At 37.7% G+C, this 20,027-nt stretch overlaps 2 protein-coding genes across 2 annotated transcripts in view; both read left to right on the forward strand.

Moving 5' to 3' along the window:
- The window catches only part of LOC143245933 (uncharacterized), a 14,182-nt gene extending 10,150 nt beyond the window's left edge, over positions 1-4,032 (forward strand). The window contains exons 8-9 of the mRNA XM_076492186.1: positions 1,382-1,479; positions 3,870-4,032. Coding sequence (XP_076348301.1) covers positions 1,382-1,479; positions 3,870-4,032 — 261 coding nt within the window. The remainder of the gene's footprint in view (positions 1-1,381; positions 1,480-3,869) is intronic.
- A 9,649-nt stretch (positions 4,033-13,681) lies between these two features.
- Positions 13,682-19,754, forward strand: LOC143245934 (uncharacterized). The gene is made up of 3 exons (XM_076492188.1): positions 13,682-14,171; positions 14,913-15,069; positions 19,519-19,754. Exons 1-3 carry the CDS (start codon positions 13,878-13,880, stop codon positions 19,752-19,754), a joined length of 687 nt encoding a protein of 228 aa, XP_076348303.1. The 5' UTR covers positions 13,682-13,877.
- The last annotated feature ends 273 nt before the right edge of the window (positions 19,755-20,027 follow it).

Here is a 20,027-nt window from a genome sequence, read left to right on the forward strand (position 1 = left end):
AAAAATTTTTATATAATTTTGTAAAATTGATGCAAGTTGTTAGTTATGTGATTTGTAATCTCACTGTTTGACAGGAAAATAAACCCTTACAACTGAAGTTAAACAAATCGTCAAGAAGAATTAGACTTGATAGTTGTGATCAGGGGGAAATTCTGAAAAAAAAAGGTAGAGATTTTAAATTGGATTAAGTGAACCTGTTTTGAGAAAGAAAACAAAAGGTATATGTGTGAACAAACAAACTGACAAAGCACCTCAAAATAAGTGTTGGTACCATGACCACCTTGCAAAATAAGTCCAGGTACTCTGGTTGTGATACATCAAAGATTCTTGATATATGAAAGAAGTATATTGTTAGAAATAGTAATTTTATTTTTATTTGTGACATAAAGTTTTATAAGTGCCTAATATTGTTTAATGGGAGGGAATAGACGTTTTATGTAGTCATAAAGAATATATATAAATCGTTGCTAGTTGAACCATATATTGATGTCTTAATATACAAAAAAGGCTTAGAATATAATATCCACTATCATAAACTACTTAAGGCACATAAGAATGCAGCTGAACTAAGTAAAGAAAGAAATATTACATAATTGGTAAACAAATTCGTTAATAACAAGAAATGGTAATTGCTACCTCAAAACATGTGGTTCTTCTGGTAGTTAAGCATATGTAAAGTTTATAAAGAAAGATTATTTTGAAATCTATATTTTTTTTATGGAAATAGGCTATATAAGCTGTATAAAGATACGTTTTGTTTTCCCAAATTTATTAAGTCGACTAATATCTTCTTGAGTCAAATACCCTGTCCTCTTCCACCATTTCTATTTATTTACTTCAACATACAGTTTGTTAGTTTTAGGAACTGTTAATTGTATTTACACTCAAGTAGTGTGAAATGTTAGCATTTCCAAAATATGTTTAATTTAAATCTGTATTTTAGAAATAGGGGACTATGAAAAAAATGTATAATCTGTTTCTGTACAAATGTGCTGAAAATTCTGGATGCTTTTGTGTTACTGTTAAAATATTACAATATATATATACATGTTATCATAAACTTAGCCTGAAAACAAAATAAAAAACACTTTGAAACTGTAGATTTACGTAGCTTTAAAAGTATGTGTTTTGTATATACAGCTCAGAGAAGTCTGTTTGATGTATTGATAGTTCTGAATGTTTTGAAGTACCACAGATATTTACATTACAGTTTTGATTTATTCTGTTACAAAAGCAGGTCACTCAACAAATATTTTGCCAAGTATAACAAACTATAAAATAATAATACATTGTATCAATGAACATGTTTTGAGTAAGAGTAGCATTATATTGGTCAGTATTTATGAACAGCTTTATCTCACTGGTTTCTTCTTTTTTATAGGATAAAGCAGCATCTATCCTAGATGATGTAACATCAAAATTAATTGAAGAGGGAAATTCGAAAAGTATTTCTTCAAAAGAATTTTTAGATGTATCCAAGTACGTCTGAAATGTTACAATTTTAAATCAATTTTAATTCTTGTGACTAATTACAAATCTTTTATAAATGAAATAAAATTATTTCACTATTGTGCTGTGACATTTGGAAATGCTTTGTCTCCCTCAAAATCTTTATTTTGCAGTATTTATTCAGGATTTTTAAAATTCTTTGTGCTGGTGTTTTGAACCTTGTTAATGACATTCTTATAAGCTGAATGTGTGTAAAACTTGCATGACTTGAATTAATCTACATACATGAGGACTATCTGTGCTAGCCATCCCTAATTTAGCAGTGTAAGAACTAGAGGGAAGGCAGCTTGTCATCACCATCCACTATCAACTCTTGAGCTGCTCTTTTACCAACAAAGGGTGAGATTGATCATCACATTATAATGTCCCCACAGCTGAAAGGGGAGAGCATGTTTACTGTGATGAGGATTTAAACCCGATTCCCTAAGATTACAAGTCGAGTGCCCTAACCACCTGGTTTGAAATAGAACTGTAGCAAAGTCAGAAATCGTTGGTACTGTATACTACAAAAGAGTGAGATATGTGATACCTTGATACCACACTAGAGAAACTTCTTGAATGCCAATATATGATACAGGTTACCTTAATGTCCATTGTACTTTGAATTAAGCTAAAACTGAAGAATAATTGTTAGAAATAAGAAACATATATGTAATTTTTTTCATATATCTTAGATGTGTTGTTAGTGGAATGTCAGCTCTGCTTAATACCACTGTTGGAAATGCTACTGTAGTTAGCAGAAGTTGACAACACAGAATATTACAGAGAGCCAGAGTATGATAGTTATGTATATCCAGACCCTGAAGAAGAAGAAGAGAAGACACAACAAAAGAAAGTACAAATATTTTTTTAAACAATCGTAAGAGAGTTTCAAACTGTGAGGTTTTTATTTTTTTTAAGATATGCCGACATAATCACTGCATATCCAAGCCTTTTGAGACCAATAATTATTATACAGTATGACTACTTTCAATGCTCTAAGTTTGTTTATCCTACATTAGTATGCTGATCAGCTAGTCTGGTCTCAGAATTAAAGAAGTTATGAACATTTATAACAGAATATAAGTATAACCTTCTTTTCTCTTTATTCGTTGAGAAAATCAATGCTGTGAGCTCTTGTATGAGACTGATGAAAAGTTTGATTATAAATCTAATTTTATACCTCTGGATGTAAGATAACCTAAACTCTTGTTTGTTAATGTAAGATGAAAGGCTAAATTAGAAAATATAGAATTACTGATAGAATATGACAATAGTTGCTCAAAGAACTTACGCTTGGAGGTTGTGGGTGGATTTCTGAGTTCTTAGTATAATGATTTGAAAACACATGTAAATTTCAATTAGAATTGTGTAAATTTATTGTAAAAAACTTATAATATGGTTTTATATGTATGTACATGTAGTTATAAAAGTTGTACACAGAAATTCTTTTTTTTTTTGGTATACTAACCAGCTGTGCTGTAGTAACCGTTACCAGATTTTGATGATTTAGAGTACATATTTTAAATAAGTTATATATGCTTTATAAGATTACACACAAACAAAACATTTCAAATATTACTTGTCGAGAAAATAACTTAGAGCTCGAAACTTGTAGGCATTGTTGTCCAAGCTTGAAAGATAACTTACCAGTTCTTTTAAATACTGTACAATTAATAGAAATTCTATGGAGTTTTGAGTTTGTTTTACTTCACCATATTGTAAACTAAATTAATTTAGGTATGTTAAGAATATTACAACATTTCATCAAATTCTTTATTCAGTGTCATGTGGATGATCAACTGTTTAATGATTCTCTTTAGAGTAGAATTTCTGTTAGTTGTTTAAATACAAATCATCATAATGTTGCAGATTGTTTAAGATCAGTTTTCTAAATAATAAACAGGAATTTAATTCACCATTGTTTAAGATTACAAAACTTTTCAACACCCAGAGTGGCTGATGTTTTAGTCCTAAGTCTTTATTAATTCAATAACTGGACTGTATTTTTTCTTTATTATGAGTACTTTTTTTATAACATTTAGTGTTTGTATTGATGTGTAGAACTTACAGTTTACTCTGTTTAATTTCTTTGTGGATTTTCAAGGATAGGACACAAAATCAACATTTTCATATTGTTGGAAAAAAACATTATATTTGTATTATTTCATATAATGTTTTAATGGACATTCTACTTTCTCAAGTATGTTTTATTGACACCATTTTAGAACCTCACCATAATCTATGTCACCATGTCCAGTCATGCTCTGCCTGATGACCATGATACTGAAAATAGCCCTGCAGCATACTTTCAGTTGCAAAAGGCTTCAGTGTGAGGCTTTCATGTTCAAAACATACCACTTCTCCCTGCTGTTTTCCAGAGTCCATCCAGTGTATGATGACAGAGGGTTTCCTAGTGGCCATTTCAACAGTGTGATTGCACAGAAATCCATGAGTGATGCATACAGCATCTTGACAGAAAGGTCTTTGCATTCTCCACACTCCAGCTGCTTGAAGTATGCAATAAGTAAACATGAGATATGACTGAAAACCTTATTTTTGTGAAATCATACCCAAATGACATTGTTTCCAGAATATCCTTCATTATTATATTGCCTGAGACACATAGACAGCTTTTGTCTCTGATCTTTATGTTCATGGATTTTCACCTGTTACTGGATGCCACACTTTGCTTACCATGCCTTGGGTATGACTTATAGCACATCTCTTTTGGATGGTCTTGATGTTCCAAGTTGATCAGTATTACTTTGTTTCCTGATACCATAAAGTACAAGAGATATCCTTATCTTAGAAGTTCTAAATTCTCCATCTTTATATCTGTTTTTAATCTGCATGTACAGGTGTTTTCCATTAGCAGAAGCTGTTACCTACCCTTCCTGAAAGTGGTATAGTTTTAATAAGATCATATGACCTGTGAAATGCTGAACATCAAAAGTAGTTCTGATGTACCATTCCACCACAGCTTCAGTTGTCACACAACTCAGTTATTTACATTTTAAAAAATCACTTTAATATAATGTACTCAACACTTAACAGCACACATGTTGTCATTGTAATATATTGACAAATATAATAAAAAATAAAACTTATAATAGAAGTTGGTTAACTGTCTACTTTTTAACAGTAATATTCTGATTCAAATTACCCAGGTGATATAATATCACCAGAAAAAAAACAAACTTATTCAGTTTTACTAGAGCGTTTCTCAAATTTAATTATAACATTTTTTGAAAAGGAAGATATGATTGATGATATAAACATGACAGCTGGAACACAAGGAAGATGTTGATTTGATAGTGATGTAAATTACTACAAGAAAAATCATTGCTTTCTGACATCCAAAGTCTTCACTGTGAGACACACTTTCTCTGCACTGCAGCTTTCTGACATCCAAAGTCTTCACTGTGAGACACACTTTCTCTGCACTGCAGCTTTCTGTCATCCAAAGTCTTCACTGTGAGACATACTTTCTCTGCACTGCAGCTTTCTGTCATCCAAAGTCTTCACTGTGAGACACACTTTCTCTGCACTGCAGCTTTCTGTCATCCAAAGTCTGCACTGTGAGATACACTTTCTCTGCACTGCAGCTTTCTGTCATCAAAGTCTGCACTGTGAGATACACTTTCTCTGCACTGCAGCTTTCTGTCATCCAAAGTGTTCACTGTGAGACACACTCTCTGCACTGCAGCTTTCTGTCATCCAAAGTCTTCACTGTGAGACATACTTTCTCTGCACTGCAGCTTTCTGTCATCCAAAGTGTTCACTGTGAGACACACTTTCTCTGCACTGCAGCTTTCTGACATCCAAAGTCTGCACTGTGAGATACACTTTCTCTGCACTGCAGCTTTCTGTCATCCAAAGTCTGCACTGTGAGATACACTTTCTCTGCACTGCAGCTTTCTGTCATCCAAAGTCTTCACTGTGAGACACACTTTCTCTGCACTGCAGCTTTCTGTCATCCAAAGTGTTCACTGTGAGACACACTTTCTCTGCACTGCAGCTTTCTGTCATCCAAAGTCTTCACTGTGAGACACACTTTCTCTGCACTGCAGCTTTCTGTCATCCAAAGTGTTCACTGTGAGACACACTTTCTCTGCACTGCAGCTTTCTGTCATCCAAAGTCTTCACTGTGAGACACACTTTCTCTGCACTACAGCTTTCTGACATCCAAAGTCTTCACTGTGAGACACACTTTCTCTGCACTGCAGCTTTCTGTCATCCAAAGTGTTCACTGTGAGACACACTTTCTCTGCACTGCAGCTTTCTGTCATCCAAAGTCTTCACTGTGAGACACACTTTCTCTGCACTACAGCTTTCTGACATCCAAAGTCTTCACTGTGAGACACACTTTCTCTGCACTACAGCTTTCTGACATCCAAAGTCTTCACTGTGAGACATACTTTCTCTGCACTGCAGCTTTCTGTCATCCAAAGTCTTCACTGTGAGACACTTTCTCTGCACTGCAGCTTTCTGACATCCAAAGTCTTCACTGTGAGACACACTTTCTCTGCACTGCAGCTTTCTGTCATCCAAAGTGTTCACTGTGAGACACACTTTCTCTGCACTGCAGCTTTCTGTCATCCAAAGTGTTCACTGTGAGACACACTTTCTCTGCACTACAGCTTTCTGACATCCAAAGTCTTCACTGTGAGACACACTTTCTCTGCACTGCAGCTTTTCTGTCATCCAAAGTGTTCACTGTGAGACACACTTTCTCTGCACTGCAGCTTTCTGTCATCCAAAGTCTTCACTGTGAGACACACTTCTCTGCACTACAGCTTTCTGTCATCCAAAGTGTTCACTGTGAGACACATCTCTTTCTGCACTGCAGCTTTCTGTCATCCAAAGTGTTCACTGTGAGACACACTTTCTCTGCACTGCAGCTTTCTGTCATCCAAAGTGTTCACTGTGAGACACACTTTCTCTGCACTGCAGCTTTCTGTCATCCAAAGTCTTCACTGTGAGACACACTTTTCTGCACTGCAGCTTTCTGTCATCCAAAGTCTTCACTGTGAGACACACTTTCTCTGCACTACAGCTTTCTGACATCCAAAGTCTTCACTGTGAGACATACTTTCTCTGCACTGCAGCTTTCTGTCATCCAAAGTCTTCACTGTGAGACACACTTTCTCTGCACTGCAGCTTTCTGACATCCAAAGTCTTCACTGTGAGACACACTTTCTCTGCACTGCAGCTTTCTGTCATCCAAAGTCTTCACTGTGAGACACACTTTCTCTGCACTGCAGCTTTCTGACATCCAAAGTCTTCACTGTGAGACACACTTTCTCTGCACTGCAGCTTTCTGTCATCCAAAGTCTTCACTGTGAGACACACTTCTCTGCACTGCAGCTTCTGTCATCCAAAGTCTTCACTGTGAGACACACTTTCTCTGCACTGCAGCTTTCTGTCATCCAAAGTCTTCACTGTGAGACACACTTTCTCTGCACTGCAGCTTTCTGTCATCCAAAGTGTTCACTGTGAGACACACTCTCTGCACTGCAGCTTTCTGACATCCAAAGTCTGCACTGTGAGATACACTTTCTCTGCACTGCAGCTTTCTGTCATCCAAAGTCTGCACTGTGAGATACACTTTCTCTGCACTGCAGCTTTCTGTCATCCAAAGTCTTCACTGTGAGACACTTTCTCTGCACTGCAGCTGTCATCAAAGTGTTCACTGTGAGACACACTTTCTCTGCACTGCAGCTTTCTGTCATCCAAAGTCTTCACTGTGAGACACACTTTCTCTGCACTGCAGCTTTCTGTCATCCAAAGTGTTCACTGTGAGACACACTTTCTCTGCACTGCAGCTTTCTGTCATCCAAAGTCTTCACTGTGAGACACACTTTCTCTGCACTACAGCTTTCTGACATCCAAAGTCTTCACTGTGAGACACACTTTCTCTGCACTGCAGCTTTCTGTCATCCAAAGTGTTCACTGTGAGACACACTTTCTCTGCACTGCAGCTTTCTGTCATCCAAAGTCTTCACTGTGAGACACACTTTCTCTGCACTACAGCTTTCTGACATCCAAAGTCTTCACTGTGAGACACACTTTCTCTGCACTACAGCTTTCTGACATCCAAAGTCTTCACTGTGAGACATACTTTCTCTGCACTGCAGCTTTCTGTCATCCAAAGTCTTCACTGTGAGACACACTTTCTCTGCACTGCAGCTTTCTGACATCCAAAGTCTTCACTGTGAGACACACTTTCTCTGCACTGCAGCTTTCTGTCATCCAAAGTGTTCACTGTGAGACACACTTTCTCTGCACTGCAGCTTTCTGTCATCCAAAGTCTTCACTGTGAGACACACTTTCTCTGCACTACAGCTTTCTGACATCCAAAGTCTTCACTGTGAGACACACCTTTCTCTGCACTGCAGCTTTCTGTCATCCAAAGTGTTCACTGTGAGACACACTTTCTCTGCACTGCAGCTTTCTGTCATCCAAAGTCTTCACTGTGAGACACACTTTCTCTGCACTACAGCTTTCTGTCATCCAAAGTGTTCACTGTGAGACACACTTTCTCTGCACTGCAGCTTTCTGTCATCCAAAGTGTTCACTGTGAGACACACTTTTCTGCACTGCAGCTCTGTCATCCAAAGTGTTCACTGTGAGACACACTTTCTCTGCACTGCAGCTTTCTTGTCATCCAAAGTCTTCACTGTGAGACACACTTTCTCTGCACTGCAGCTTTCTGTCATCCAAAGTCTTCACTGTGAGACACACTTTTCTGCACTACAGCTTTCTGACATCCAAAGTCTTCACTGTGGACATACTTTCTCTGCACTGCAGCTTTCTGTCATCCAAAGTCTTCACTGTGAGACACACCTTCTCTGCACTGCAGCTTTCTGACATCCAAAGTCTTCACTGTGAGACACACTTTCTCTGCACTGCAGCTTTCTGTCATCCAAAGTCTTCACTGTGAGACACACTTTCTCTGCACTGCAGCTTTCTTGACATCCAAAGTCTTCATTGTGAGACACACTTTCTCTGCACTGCAGCTTTCTGTCATCCAAAGTCTTCACTGTGAGACACACACTTTCTCTGCACTGCAGCTTTCTGTCATCCAAAGTCTTCACTGTGAGACACACTTTCTCTGCACTGCAGCTTTCTGTCATCCAAAGTCTTCACAGTGAGACACACTTTCTCTGCACTGCAGCTTTCTGTCATCCAAAGTCTTCACTGTGAGACACACTTTCTCTGCTGCAGCTTTCTGTCATCCAAAGTCTTCACTGTGAGACACACTTCTGCACTGCAGCTTTCTGTCATCCAGGTCTTCACTGTGAGACACACTTTCTCTGCACTGCAGCTTTTGACATCCAAAGTCTTCACTGTGAGACACACTTTCTCTGCACTGCAGCTTTCTGTCATCCAAAGTCTTCACTGTGAGACACACTTTCTCTGCACTGCAGCTTCTCTGTCATCCAAAGTCTTCACTGTGAGACACACTTTCTCTGCACTGCAGCTTTCTGTCATCCAAAGTCTTCACTGTGAGACACACTTTCTCTGCACTGCAGCTTTCTGTCATCCAAAGTCTTCACTGTGAGACACACTTTCTCTGCACTGCAGCTTTCTGTCATCCAAAGTCTTCACTGTTAGACACACTTTCTCTGCACTGCAGCTTTCTGTCATCCAAAGTCTTCACTGTGAGACACACTTTCTCTGCGCTGCAGCTTTCTGTCATCCAAAGTCTTCACTGTGAGACACACTTTCTCTGCACTGCAGCTTTCTGTCATCCAAAGTCTTCACTGTGAGACACACTTTCTCTGCACTGCAGCTTTCTGTCATCCAAAGTCTTCACTGTGAGACACACTTTCTCTGCACTGCAGCTTTCTGTCATCCAAAGTCTTCACTGTGAGACACACTTTCTCTGCACTGCAGCTCTGTCATCCAAAGTCTTCACTGTAGACACACTTTCTCTGCACTGCAGCTTTCTTGTCATCCAAAGTCTTCACTGTGAGACACACTTTCTCTGCACTGCAGCTTTCTGTCATCCAAAGTCTTCACTGTGAGACACACTTTCTCTGCACTGCAGCTTTCTGTCATCCAAAGTCTTCACTGTGAGACACACTTTCTCTGCACTGCAGCTTTCTGTCATCCAAAGTCTTCACTGTGAGACACACTTTCTCTGCACTGCAGCTTTCTGTCATCCAAAGTCTTCACTGTGAGACACACTTTCTCTGCACTGCAGCTTTCTGTCATCCAAAGTCTTCACTGTGAGACACACTTTCTCTGCACTGCAGCTTTCTGTCATCCAAAGTCTTCACTGCGAGACACACTTTCTCTGCGCTGCAGCTTTCTGTCATCCAAAGTCTTCACTGCGAGACACACTTTCTCTGCGCTGCTCTTGTCATCCAAAGTCTTCACTGTGAGACACACTTTCTCTGCACTGCAGCTTTCTTGTCATCCAAAGTCTTCACTGTGAGACACACTTTCTCTGCACTGCAGCTTTCTGTCATCCAAAGTCTTCACTGTGAGATACACTTTTTCTGTGCTGCAGCTTTCTGTCATCCAAAGTCTTCACTGTGAGACACACTTTCTCTGCACTGCAGCTTTCTGTCATCCAAAGTCTTCACTGTGAGACACACTTTCTCTGCACTGCAGCTTTCTGTCATCCAAAGTCTTCACTGTGAGACACACTTTCTCTGCACTGCAGCTTTCTGTCATCCAAAGTCTTCACTGTGAGATACACTTTCTCTGCACTGCAGCTTTCTGTCATCCAAAGTCTTCACTGTGAGACACACTTTCTCTGCACTGCAGCTTTCTGACATCCAAAGTCTTCACTGTGAGATACACTTTCTCTGCACTGCAGCTTTCTGTCATCCAAAGTGTTCACTGTGAGACACACTTTCTCTGCACTGCAGCTTTCTGTCATCCAAAGTCTTCACTGTGAGACACACTTCTCTCTGCACTGCAGCTTTCTGTCATCCAAAGTCTTCACTGTGAGACACACTTTCTCTGCACTGCAGCTTTCTGTCATCCAAAGTCTTCACTGTGAGACACACTTTCTCTGCACTGCAGCTTTCTGTCATCCAAAGTCTTCACTGTGAGACACACTTTCTCTGCACTGCAGCTTTCTGTCATCCAAAGTCTTCACTGTGAGACACACTTTCTCTGCACTGCAGCTTTCTGTCATCCAAAGTCTTCACTGTGAGACACACTTTCTCTGCACTGCAGCTTTCTGTCATCCAAAGTCTTCACTGTGAGACACACTTTCTCTGCACTGCAGCTTTCTGTCATCCAAAGTCTTCACTGTGAGATACACTTTCTCTGCACTGCAGCTTTCTGTCATCCAAAGTCTTCACTGTGAGACACACTTTCTCTGCACTGCAGCTTTCTGTCATCCAAAGTCTTCACTGTGAGACACACTTTCTCTGCACTGCAGCTTTCTGTCATCCAAAGTCTTCACTGTGAGACACACTTTCTCTGCACTGCAGCTTTCTGTCATCCAAAGTCTTCACTGTGAGACACACTTTCTCTGCACTGCAGCTTTCTGTCATCCAAAGTCTTCACTGTGAGACACACTTTCTCTGCACTGCAGCTTTCTGTCATCCAAAGTCTTCACTGTGAGATACACTTTCTCTGCACTGCAGCTTTCTGTCATCCAAAGTCTTCACTGTGAGACACACTTTCTCTGCACTGCAGCTTTCTGTCATCCAAAGTCTTCACTGTGAGACACACTTTCTCTGCACTGCAGCTTTCTGTCATCCAAAGTCTTCACTGTGAGACACACTTTCTCTGCATTGCAGCTTTCTGTCATCCAAAGTCTTCACTGTGAGACACACTTTCTCTGCACTGCAGCTTTCTGTCATCCAAAGTCTTCACTGTGAGACACACTTTCTCTGCACTGCAGCTTTCTGTCATCCAAAGTCTTCACTGTGAGACACACTTTCTCTGCACTGCAGCTTTCTGTCATCCAAAGTCTTCACTGTGAGACACACTTTCTCTGCACTGCAGCTTTCTGTCATCCAAAGTCTTCACTGTGAGACACACTTTCTCTGCACTGCAGCTTTCTGTCATCCAAAGTCTTCACTGTGAGACACACTTTCTCTGCACTGCAGCTTTCTGTCATCCAAAGTCTTCACTGTGAGACACACTTTCTCTGCACTACAGCTTTCTGTCATCCAAAGTCTTCACTGTGAGACACACTTTCTCTGCACTGCAGCTTTCTGTCATCCAAAGTCTTCACTGTGAGACACACTTTCTCTGCACTGCAGCTTTCTGTCATCCAAAGTCTTCACTGTGAGATACACTTTCTCTCTTCACTGCAGCTTTCTGTCATCCAAAGTCTTCACTGTGAGATGACACTTTCTCTGCACTGCAGCTTTCTGTCATCCAAAGTCTTCACTGTGAGACACACACTTTCTCTGCACTGCAGCTTTCTGTCATCCAAAGTCTTCACTGTGAGACACACTTTCTCTGCACTGCAGCTTTCTGTCATCCAAAGTCTTCACTGTGAGACACACTTTCTCTGCACTGCAGCTTTCTGTCATCCAAAGTCTTCACTGTGAGACACACTTTCTCTGCACTGCAGCTTTCTGACATCCAAAGTCTTCACTGTGAGACACACTTTCTCTGCACTGCAGCTTTCTGTCATCCAAAGTCTTCACTGTGAGACACACTTTCTCTGCACTCTATCTTAATAATGTCAGTGAATTTTACCTGCTCTTCTGTCCAACTGTTTAACAAGGCATTAGAATTTTTGAGGGTAGGAGTTTTCCCATTTACCCCTGAAGATTGTGACTTAGGACACAGCTGACTAATCCTACAGTGTTAGTTTTCTCTCAATAATAATTGGCATATTTAACTGATAAAGTGCTTGTGTCTTTAAATTAGAAGTCTATAAATGAGTGAGCAAAATCTCCTATGTACACCATTGAACAGTTACCATAAAAAAATTTAAAATAATAAATACAGCCAACTCTGGGTAATGAAAACCAAAATTGAAAATGTGCTCTTTCTCAGGATATCTTTCATCTCTTTCTTTTTTCAGAAAAATTACTGAAACAATATAGCTTCTGTACATTGTCAGATAATTTCCAGTTACCATACAAAGAATTATGGTAACTGAGATAACAAACTATGGTTTATTAATGTTAAGGTATGCACATAAACACACAAACATTGTGGATCATCTTCATTGTAAGATTATTTTATCTCTCTTTTTCTCAGTGATTAAAACAAAATCTACAACCTCTAAGTTCCTAGGTCATTAGCTGAATACACTGTAGTGAGCATAATTTCTCTAACACTTTGTTGACTGGAACATCAGAGCTCCCTAATTTGTCTGATTTGATTAGTACCACAACCTATCAGAATTCAGCTGAAGTGAAATCAATCATTGACAAATAATTAAGTGTCGATTGATAACTGTGTCAATATAAGATCAGGAAATTTGGGTCATAAGAAGATTAGTAAATCTGTGTAACTCACAAGGGGATGAAATGACTCCCCCTTTGTAACATTTTTTGTAACAATGTCAAGAGATGTTACAAGGTGATTACATACTGGTGTTATTATTTTCAGTTAACTTTTCTTGATTGTCAAGTGGTTTAGTAGAATAGTTTCTTGTTTATTAGTAGGATTTATTTTTGATAAATTTGAGCTATTTTTGTCACCCTCACCTCCATTCTGTTTACAGTGACCATGTGTTTTTTATCTGCAGGTAAGAGCATCATTATAACTTTATACTTTCTATTTGTTATTCTATAGTAAGATTCTGTTTAGCTATTATTTTGGCTTTTCAGACACCATTTTTTTATCTCAAACTTTAAAGCTTTAATTTAACCTGTTATTTGATTTGTAACATCTTTCGTTACACTGACGATGCTTTCACCAAACGCGTTTGTCCTTTTAGTCACTGGGATGCTATAATGTGATGGTTAATCTCACTATACATTGGTAAAAAGTGGCCAAAGAGTTATAGGTGTGTAGTGTTAGGTTGCCATCTTTCTATTTCATCATTTCAAATTTAGAAACAGCTAATACAGGTAACTCTTAATTAGTTTTACAAAATATTCAACGAAGCTAATGGTATTTATTGTTGATGTAGCCTTGTTTTAAATATTTCTGAAAAAAATGTATCTTAAACATTGTACAATTAGGGCCATCTATGTTTATCATAATTTTATAAGGATTGCACTCAGAAATAGCTGAGCCTGATGAGGGTTACTGCAACATACCTGAAAGATTGTTGTTGTTTTTCATATAAATTCACAGATAAAACTGCTAAAATCACTCATACTTTATACAAACGTTTGTTTTTTTAAAACATTAAATTAACTTTAACAAATTTGGCTTTTATATTAATCCAGAAAAAATTAAAGCAAGAAGCTGGTAACCAGGAAACAGTAAAAAGTACTCTTTTTATGTACAGTTTCATTTTCACACCAGATTACAACATGTTTTCTTTTATAGCTGTGCTCTGTAGCTGTGCATGTTATGGAACTGACAAAGAATGTTGCCGATGCCCTTTAAGACAAGTGCCAGTTGGTGAAAGAGAAATGCATCTTCATACTAACGAGATAGGAATGTGGATAAAGAAGGTCGATCAGAGTTCATATGAAAGGTCATCTTTGGGACTTAATGAAAACAACCAGATCATCTTACCTGCCAAAACAAATATAAATTTTTCATCTGTACAAAACGTCATTCTTATAAAAGTAAGATTTCTGATAAATCTTCAATATGAAGTTGTTTTATTGTATGTTAAATTTAAAAATGTAACAGTATTTTTTTCTCTGAATTATCATTCACCTTAGTGAATGTGACAAATCATGTTGAGTATACAAATTCTTTAGTTACACCAGTGGCCTTATTTATATATATAGTTAATATTAAAACCAAGTTTACTGTGAAACAGTGTGTTTTCAGTTTCCAAATTTATTTTTAAAATCCTGCTAAAATGAAAAAAAACGTTTGATAAGACAACACTTTGCCACTGTTAATGTTGTGTCATCGGGTATCTTATACAACTGAAAACAACATGTTAAATACTCCCAATGATGACATCACAAACATAATCTTGACCTTAGCATAATTATAAACCTACTCTTTGCATTTTGTTTATTACAGTTTTGTATTTCTGACTAGAAGAGCTTCCTTTGTTAACAAATAATCTCACTTTCACAACATTATTCTGTATCTTTAAGATGTTGGTAGACATGTTATAGAGCACATCCATGTTCCACTATTATAATAGTTAAATTTCTACCAGCCCCCTCTGTACAGAGATTATTACCATTTTTTACATTCTACACTGCAAACTACATTTTTTGTCAAATGTGATTGGTTTGATTCCATTCACGTTTTATTTTTCATTTAAAACTAACTTATGAATTATATTGTAGGTAATCAATTCCAACAGGGTATTGATTATTGTTTGTTTTCTTTTCATTTTACAGTTCTTTCACTCCAAGTTAAACCCTTTCTTGTGTCATGAGTCTTCTAGATATATCAACACTCATACTGTTTTATTTAGTCTTCAGGACGAGTCAAAGAAAGAAGTTCCTTTGATTTCAGAAGAAGTGACAAACTTAGAAACTTTTATAAAACGAAAAGGTAAGACATTCATAAAAGACATACATACATAAATCATAAGGACAGAAAGAACTGATTGTCAAATTCATATTTCAATTGTATAATTTTATAATATCTTGTTAGGACTAATGATAATTTCAAACACCTCATTTTGTATTATTCCTATACAATAGAAGAAGAATATTTTAATTGTATGACTCTGCTAACAAGACATTTCCCTCAATACATTGAGTATATTGGGACAATCAAAATAAAGAACCTAAACCTATCAAATAATACCATTTGAAATAAAATGAAGTCAGATATTTCTTGTTCAATAAATTTTGGTCAGGCATGGCCAGATGGTTAAGGTACTCAACTCATAATCCAAGGGTCCCAGGTTTGAATCCCCATCCCACCAAACATGCCTGCCCTTTCAGCTGTGGGGCTTTATAATGTGACAGTGAATCCCACTATTTGTTGGTAAAAGAGTAGCCCAAGAGTTCATGGTGGGTGGTGATAACTAGCTGCCTTCCCTTTAGTCTTACACTGCTAAATTATGAACGGCTAGCACAGATGTCCCTCGTGTAGCATTGTGCAAAATTCAAAGCAAACAAAAAATAATAAGTCTTCACTTTTCAGTAGCTGTACTTTTTTATTATTTTATTTTTATCTGTCTAATTATCATCGTGAACATGATATTCACAATGTATGAAAAAGCATAACTCTAAAGTAGGTTGAAACTGTTATACATTAAATTATATTTTTAATCTCAAAATAGCAATATTGCTTGTGCTTTTCAATTAAAATTTTATTCAAGTATGAAAACCTGTGGTGGAGGAATAAAGGTCATTTTAACAGTTGTATAATTTACAGTCAGTATTCTTAAGATGGCTGATGTGAGTACTAAAGCCGTCTTGAGAACACATGTTTACTTCAGGTGGGTTTCTTGGCGTCACAAATTTACAGTCTGGATGAGATTACTCATGAAAACAGTGTAATATCTAGCTGAACTTAGAAGTTAGAAGAAAATAATGAAGTGATAGAGCAGTGTGAAAATAATGAAGTGATAGAGAAAGTGTGAAAATAATGAAGTGATAGAGCAGTGTGAAAATAATGAAGTGATAGAGCAGTGTGAAAATAATGAAGTGATAGAGCAGCATGAAAATAATGAAGTGATAGACAGCATGAAAATAATGAAGGATAGAGCAGTATGAAAATAATGAAGTGATAGAGCAGTATGAAAATGAAGATAAATGATAGAGCAGTATGAAAACGATGAAGTGATAGAAACAGCATGAAAATAATGAAGCTGATAGAGCAGTATGAAAACGATGAAGTGATAGACAGCATGAAAACGATTGAAGTGATAGAGCAGCATGAAAATAATGAAGTGATAGAGCAGCATGAAAACAATGAAGTGATAGAGCAGTATGAAAACGATGAAGTGATAGAGCAGTATGAAAATAATGAAGTGATAGAGCAGTATGAAAATGATGAAGTGATAGAGCAGTATGAGTATGAAAATAATGAAGTGATAGAGCAGTATGAAAATGATGAAGTGATAGAGCAGTATGAAAATGATGAAGTGATAGAGCAGTATGAAAATGATGAAGTGATAGATTAAAAGTATAGAAAATGATGAAGTGATAGAGCAGTATGAAAATAATGAAGTGATAGAGCAGTATGAAAATAATGAAGTGATAGAGCAGTATGAAAATAATGAAGTGATAGAGCAGTATGAAAATAATGAAGTGATAGAGCAGTATGAAAATGATGGGTGAGAAAGCTATCTTCTAGATTTAATGATAATATAATTTACCCTAGAGTTATGGTTTCTTTATAAACTGCTGCTAGTTATTGATGCTTATAAAGCTGATACTCCGTTTGAAGCAATGTCATCTCAGTAAAATTGGTTGACGGCATTGTTTTAGTTTTTGAGTTATCATGTAATGAAAAAGAAGAAGGAAAAAGAACAAGAAATTCAAATCTTTTTTTCACTATTATGTTTACAAATATTATCAGAACTTATGACTCAGTCATCATACAGATATTGTTATAAAAGGGAACATGGCATAGTATAATAAATTATTGAGGGGATATTGAAAATACCATTTTGATGAACAATCTGAGACATTCCAACATAGTCAGTGCTGCCACCTGTCGGATACCCACAGTCCTTACTTCATTCATGCACAGATTTTGTGCTGAAGTTTTCCGTCTGTTGAGACTAAAAGTTCCAACAACAAACCTGAGCAGTAAAACAAGGTTTTCACTGGAAATGAGTTAGGAGAGAACTGAATAAATAAAGTGTGCCTAGATTTTAAATATCACCTTGTCTTCTTTGTCCAGCAGATGGCATCACCTTTGTGACCTAAGTACCCTGACAGCCACCAATGGAATATCTATTGATAGCCAAACTGTGGTTATCAAAGGATATTCCAGTTGTAACTAGTTTAACCCAGGCTCAAGATACACACTTAAATATTCTTAAAGGTAGAAAAGATTATCTTAAAAACAAAAAAAGGAATAAATGGCTTGGAACAAGATAATGTTTTACACCCAGGACAACATAGTGCTGCCATTACTGTTACACCCTGGACAACATAGTGCTGCCATGACTGTTACATCCTGGACAACATAGTGCTGCCATGACTGTTACACCCTGGACAACATATTGCTGCCGTGACTGTTACACCCTGGACAACATAGTGCTGCCATGACTGTTACACCCTGGACAACATAGTGCTGCCATGACTGTTACACTCTGGACAACATAGTGCTACCATGACTGTTACACCCTGGACAACATATTGCTGCCGTGACTGTTACACCCTGGACAACATAGTGCTGCCATGACTGTTACACTCTGGACAACATAGTGCTACCATGACTGTTACACCCTGGACAACATATTGCTGCCGTGACTGTTACACCCTGGACAACATAGTGCTGCCATGACTGTTACACCCTGGACAACATAGTGCTACCATGACTGTTACACCCTGGACAACATATTGCTGCCATGACTATTGCACCCAGGACAACATAGTGCTGCCATGACTGTTACACCCTGGACAACATAGTGCTGCCATGAGTGTTACACCCTGGACAACATAGTGCTACCGTGACTGTTACACCCTGGACAACATAGTGCTACCATGACTGTTACACCCTGGACAACATAGTGCTGCCGTGACTGTTACACCCAGGACAACATAGTGCTGCCATGACTGTTACACCCTGGACAACATATTGCTGCCGTGACTGTTACACCCTGGACAACATAGTGCTGCCGTGACTGTTACACCCTGGACAACATATTGCTGCCGTGACTGTTACACCCTGGACAACATAGTGCTGCCATGACTGTTATACCCTGGACAACATAGTGCTGCCATGACTGTTACACCCTGGACAACATAGTGCTACCGTGACTGTTACACCCTGGACAACATATTGCTGCCGTGACTGTTACACCCTGGACAACATATTGCTGCCATGACTGTTACACCCTGGACAACATAGTGCTACCATGACTGTTACACCCTGGACAACATATTGCTGCCATGACTATTACACCCTGGACAACATAGTGCTGCCATGACTGTTACACCCTGGACAACATAGTGCTGCCATGACTGTTACACCCTGGACAACATAGTGCTGCCATGACTGTTACACCCTGGACAACATAGTGCCATGATTGTTACACCCTGGACAACATAGTGCTGCCGTGACTGTTACACCCTGGACAACATAGTGCTGCCATGACTATTACACCCTGGACAACATAGTGCTGCCATGACTATTACACCCTGGACAACATATTGCTGTCATGACTATTGCACCCAGGACAACATAGTGCTGCCATGACTGTTACACTCTGGACAACATAGTGCTACCATGACTGTTACACCCTGGACAACATAGTGCTGCCATGACTGTTACATCCTGGACAACATAGTGCTGCCATGACTGTTACACCCTGGACAACATAGTGCTTCCATGACTGTTACACCCTGGACAACATAGTGCTGCCATGACTATTGCACCCTGGACAACATAGTGCTGCCATGACTATTGCACCCTGGACAATGTATTGCTGACATGACTTCAGAAATAATAACTTACAGAGGTAAATGGTACACTCACATATCATAAAGTTGTTACGTCACAAACAAACAACATGGTAACATATAAAGTTAATATCCAGTCATAAAATCCACTGAAAATACTAATGCATATAATAGATCTGAATTTCTTTGAACTGTATTAAAAATCAGTTTTTTGTGAAAATAATAAATGTATTTTTGTGTTATGACTGTCACACCACATGGGATGTTGATAGTGTACTTTAATTTTTCATTTGTAGTTATTAAGTGAATGATACAGAATTGTTTGATTAGGTTTGTAAATAAATTATACATTCAGTACCATACAACCTTCTGTCAGTGTAAAAATATGATAATAGGAATGTTTTCCTTATAGATAGAGCAGCACAACGTGTGAAAGGAATAGCACTGATACAGAATACTTCTAGCTTGACAGATGATGATATTACACTTCATAAATTTGTTATAACCCAAGAGTATGTGTCCCTTCAAATAGTAATTCACCCTAAAAAGAAAAATGAACAATTTATCGTAAGTATAATGCACACTTATTATGAACAAAAACTTATTGTTCCTTCTCGGACAATAAATACTTGGAGAATAATGAAATGATTTAACTTCATGTAGTATTTTTTGTTTCAGAAACATTTCTTAACGAATGTAACAGGTTCTTTTATTCTACACTATGAATGATCAAAACGTTTATACCAGGATTCTTAAAACAGAGTGGTATTTATCAGAATTTTGCAAGTTGAACAGAATAATCGCAGATCAAAAATACCACTTCAGACTGTTAGTAATAACACGACTAAATCTCCAAGTCAACAGTACAGGAATTATTACATATATATGTTACAGATTTGTTTTCAATTTCACCAAAGGTAA

The sequence above is a fragment of the Tachypleus tridentatus genome, chromosome 3 (genome assembly GCF_004210375.1).
Source record: "Tachypleus tridentatus isolate NWPU-2018 chromosome 3, ASM421037v1, whole genome shotgun sequence".
Classification (NCBI taxonomy): Eukaryota; Metazoa; Arthropoda; class Merostomata; order Xiphosura; family Limulidae; genus Tachypleus; species Tachypleus tridentatus.

Bases quoted from the DNA above. Each gene is read 5' to 3' on its own strand.
- LOC143245934 (XM_076492188.1), top strand. From the start codon at position 13,878: ATGTACAGTTTCATTTTCACACCAGATTACAACATGTTTTCTTTTATA. The intron at 14,172-14,912 runs GTAAGATTTCTG...TTCATTTTACAG, and splicing joins AAAACGTCATTCTTATAAAA to TTCTTTCACTCCAAGTTAAA. The intron at 15,070-19,518 runs GTAAGACATTCA...TTTTCCTTATAG, and splicing joins AACTTTTATAAAACGAAAAG to ATAGAGCAGCACAACGTGTG.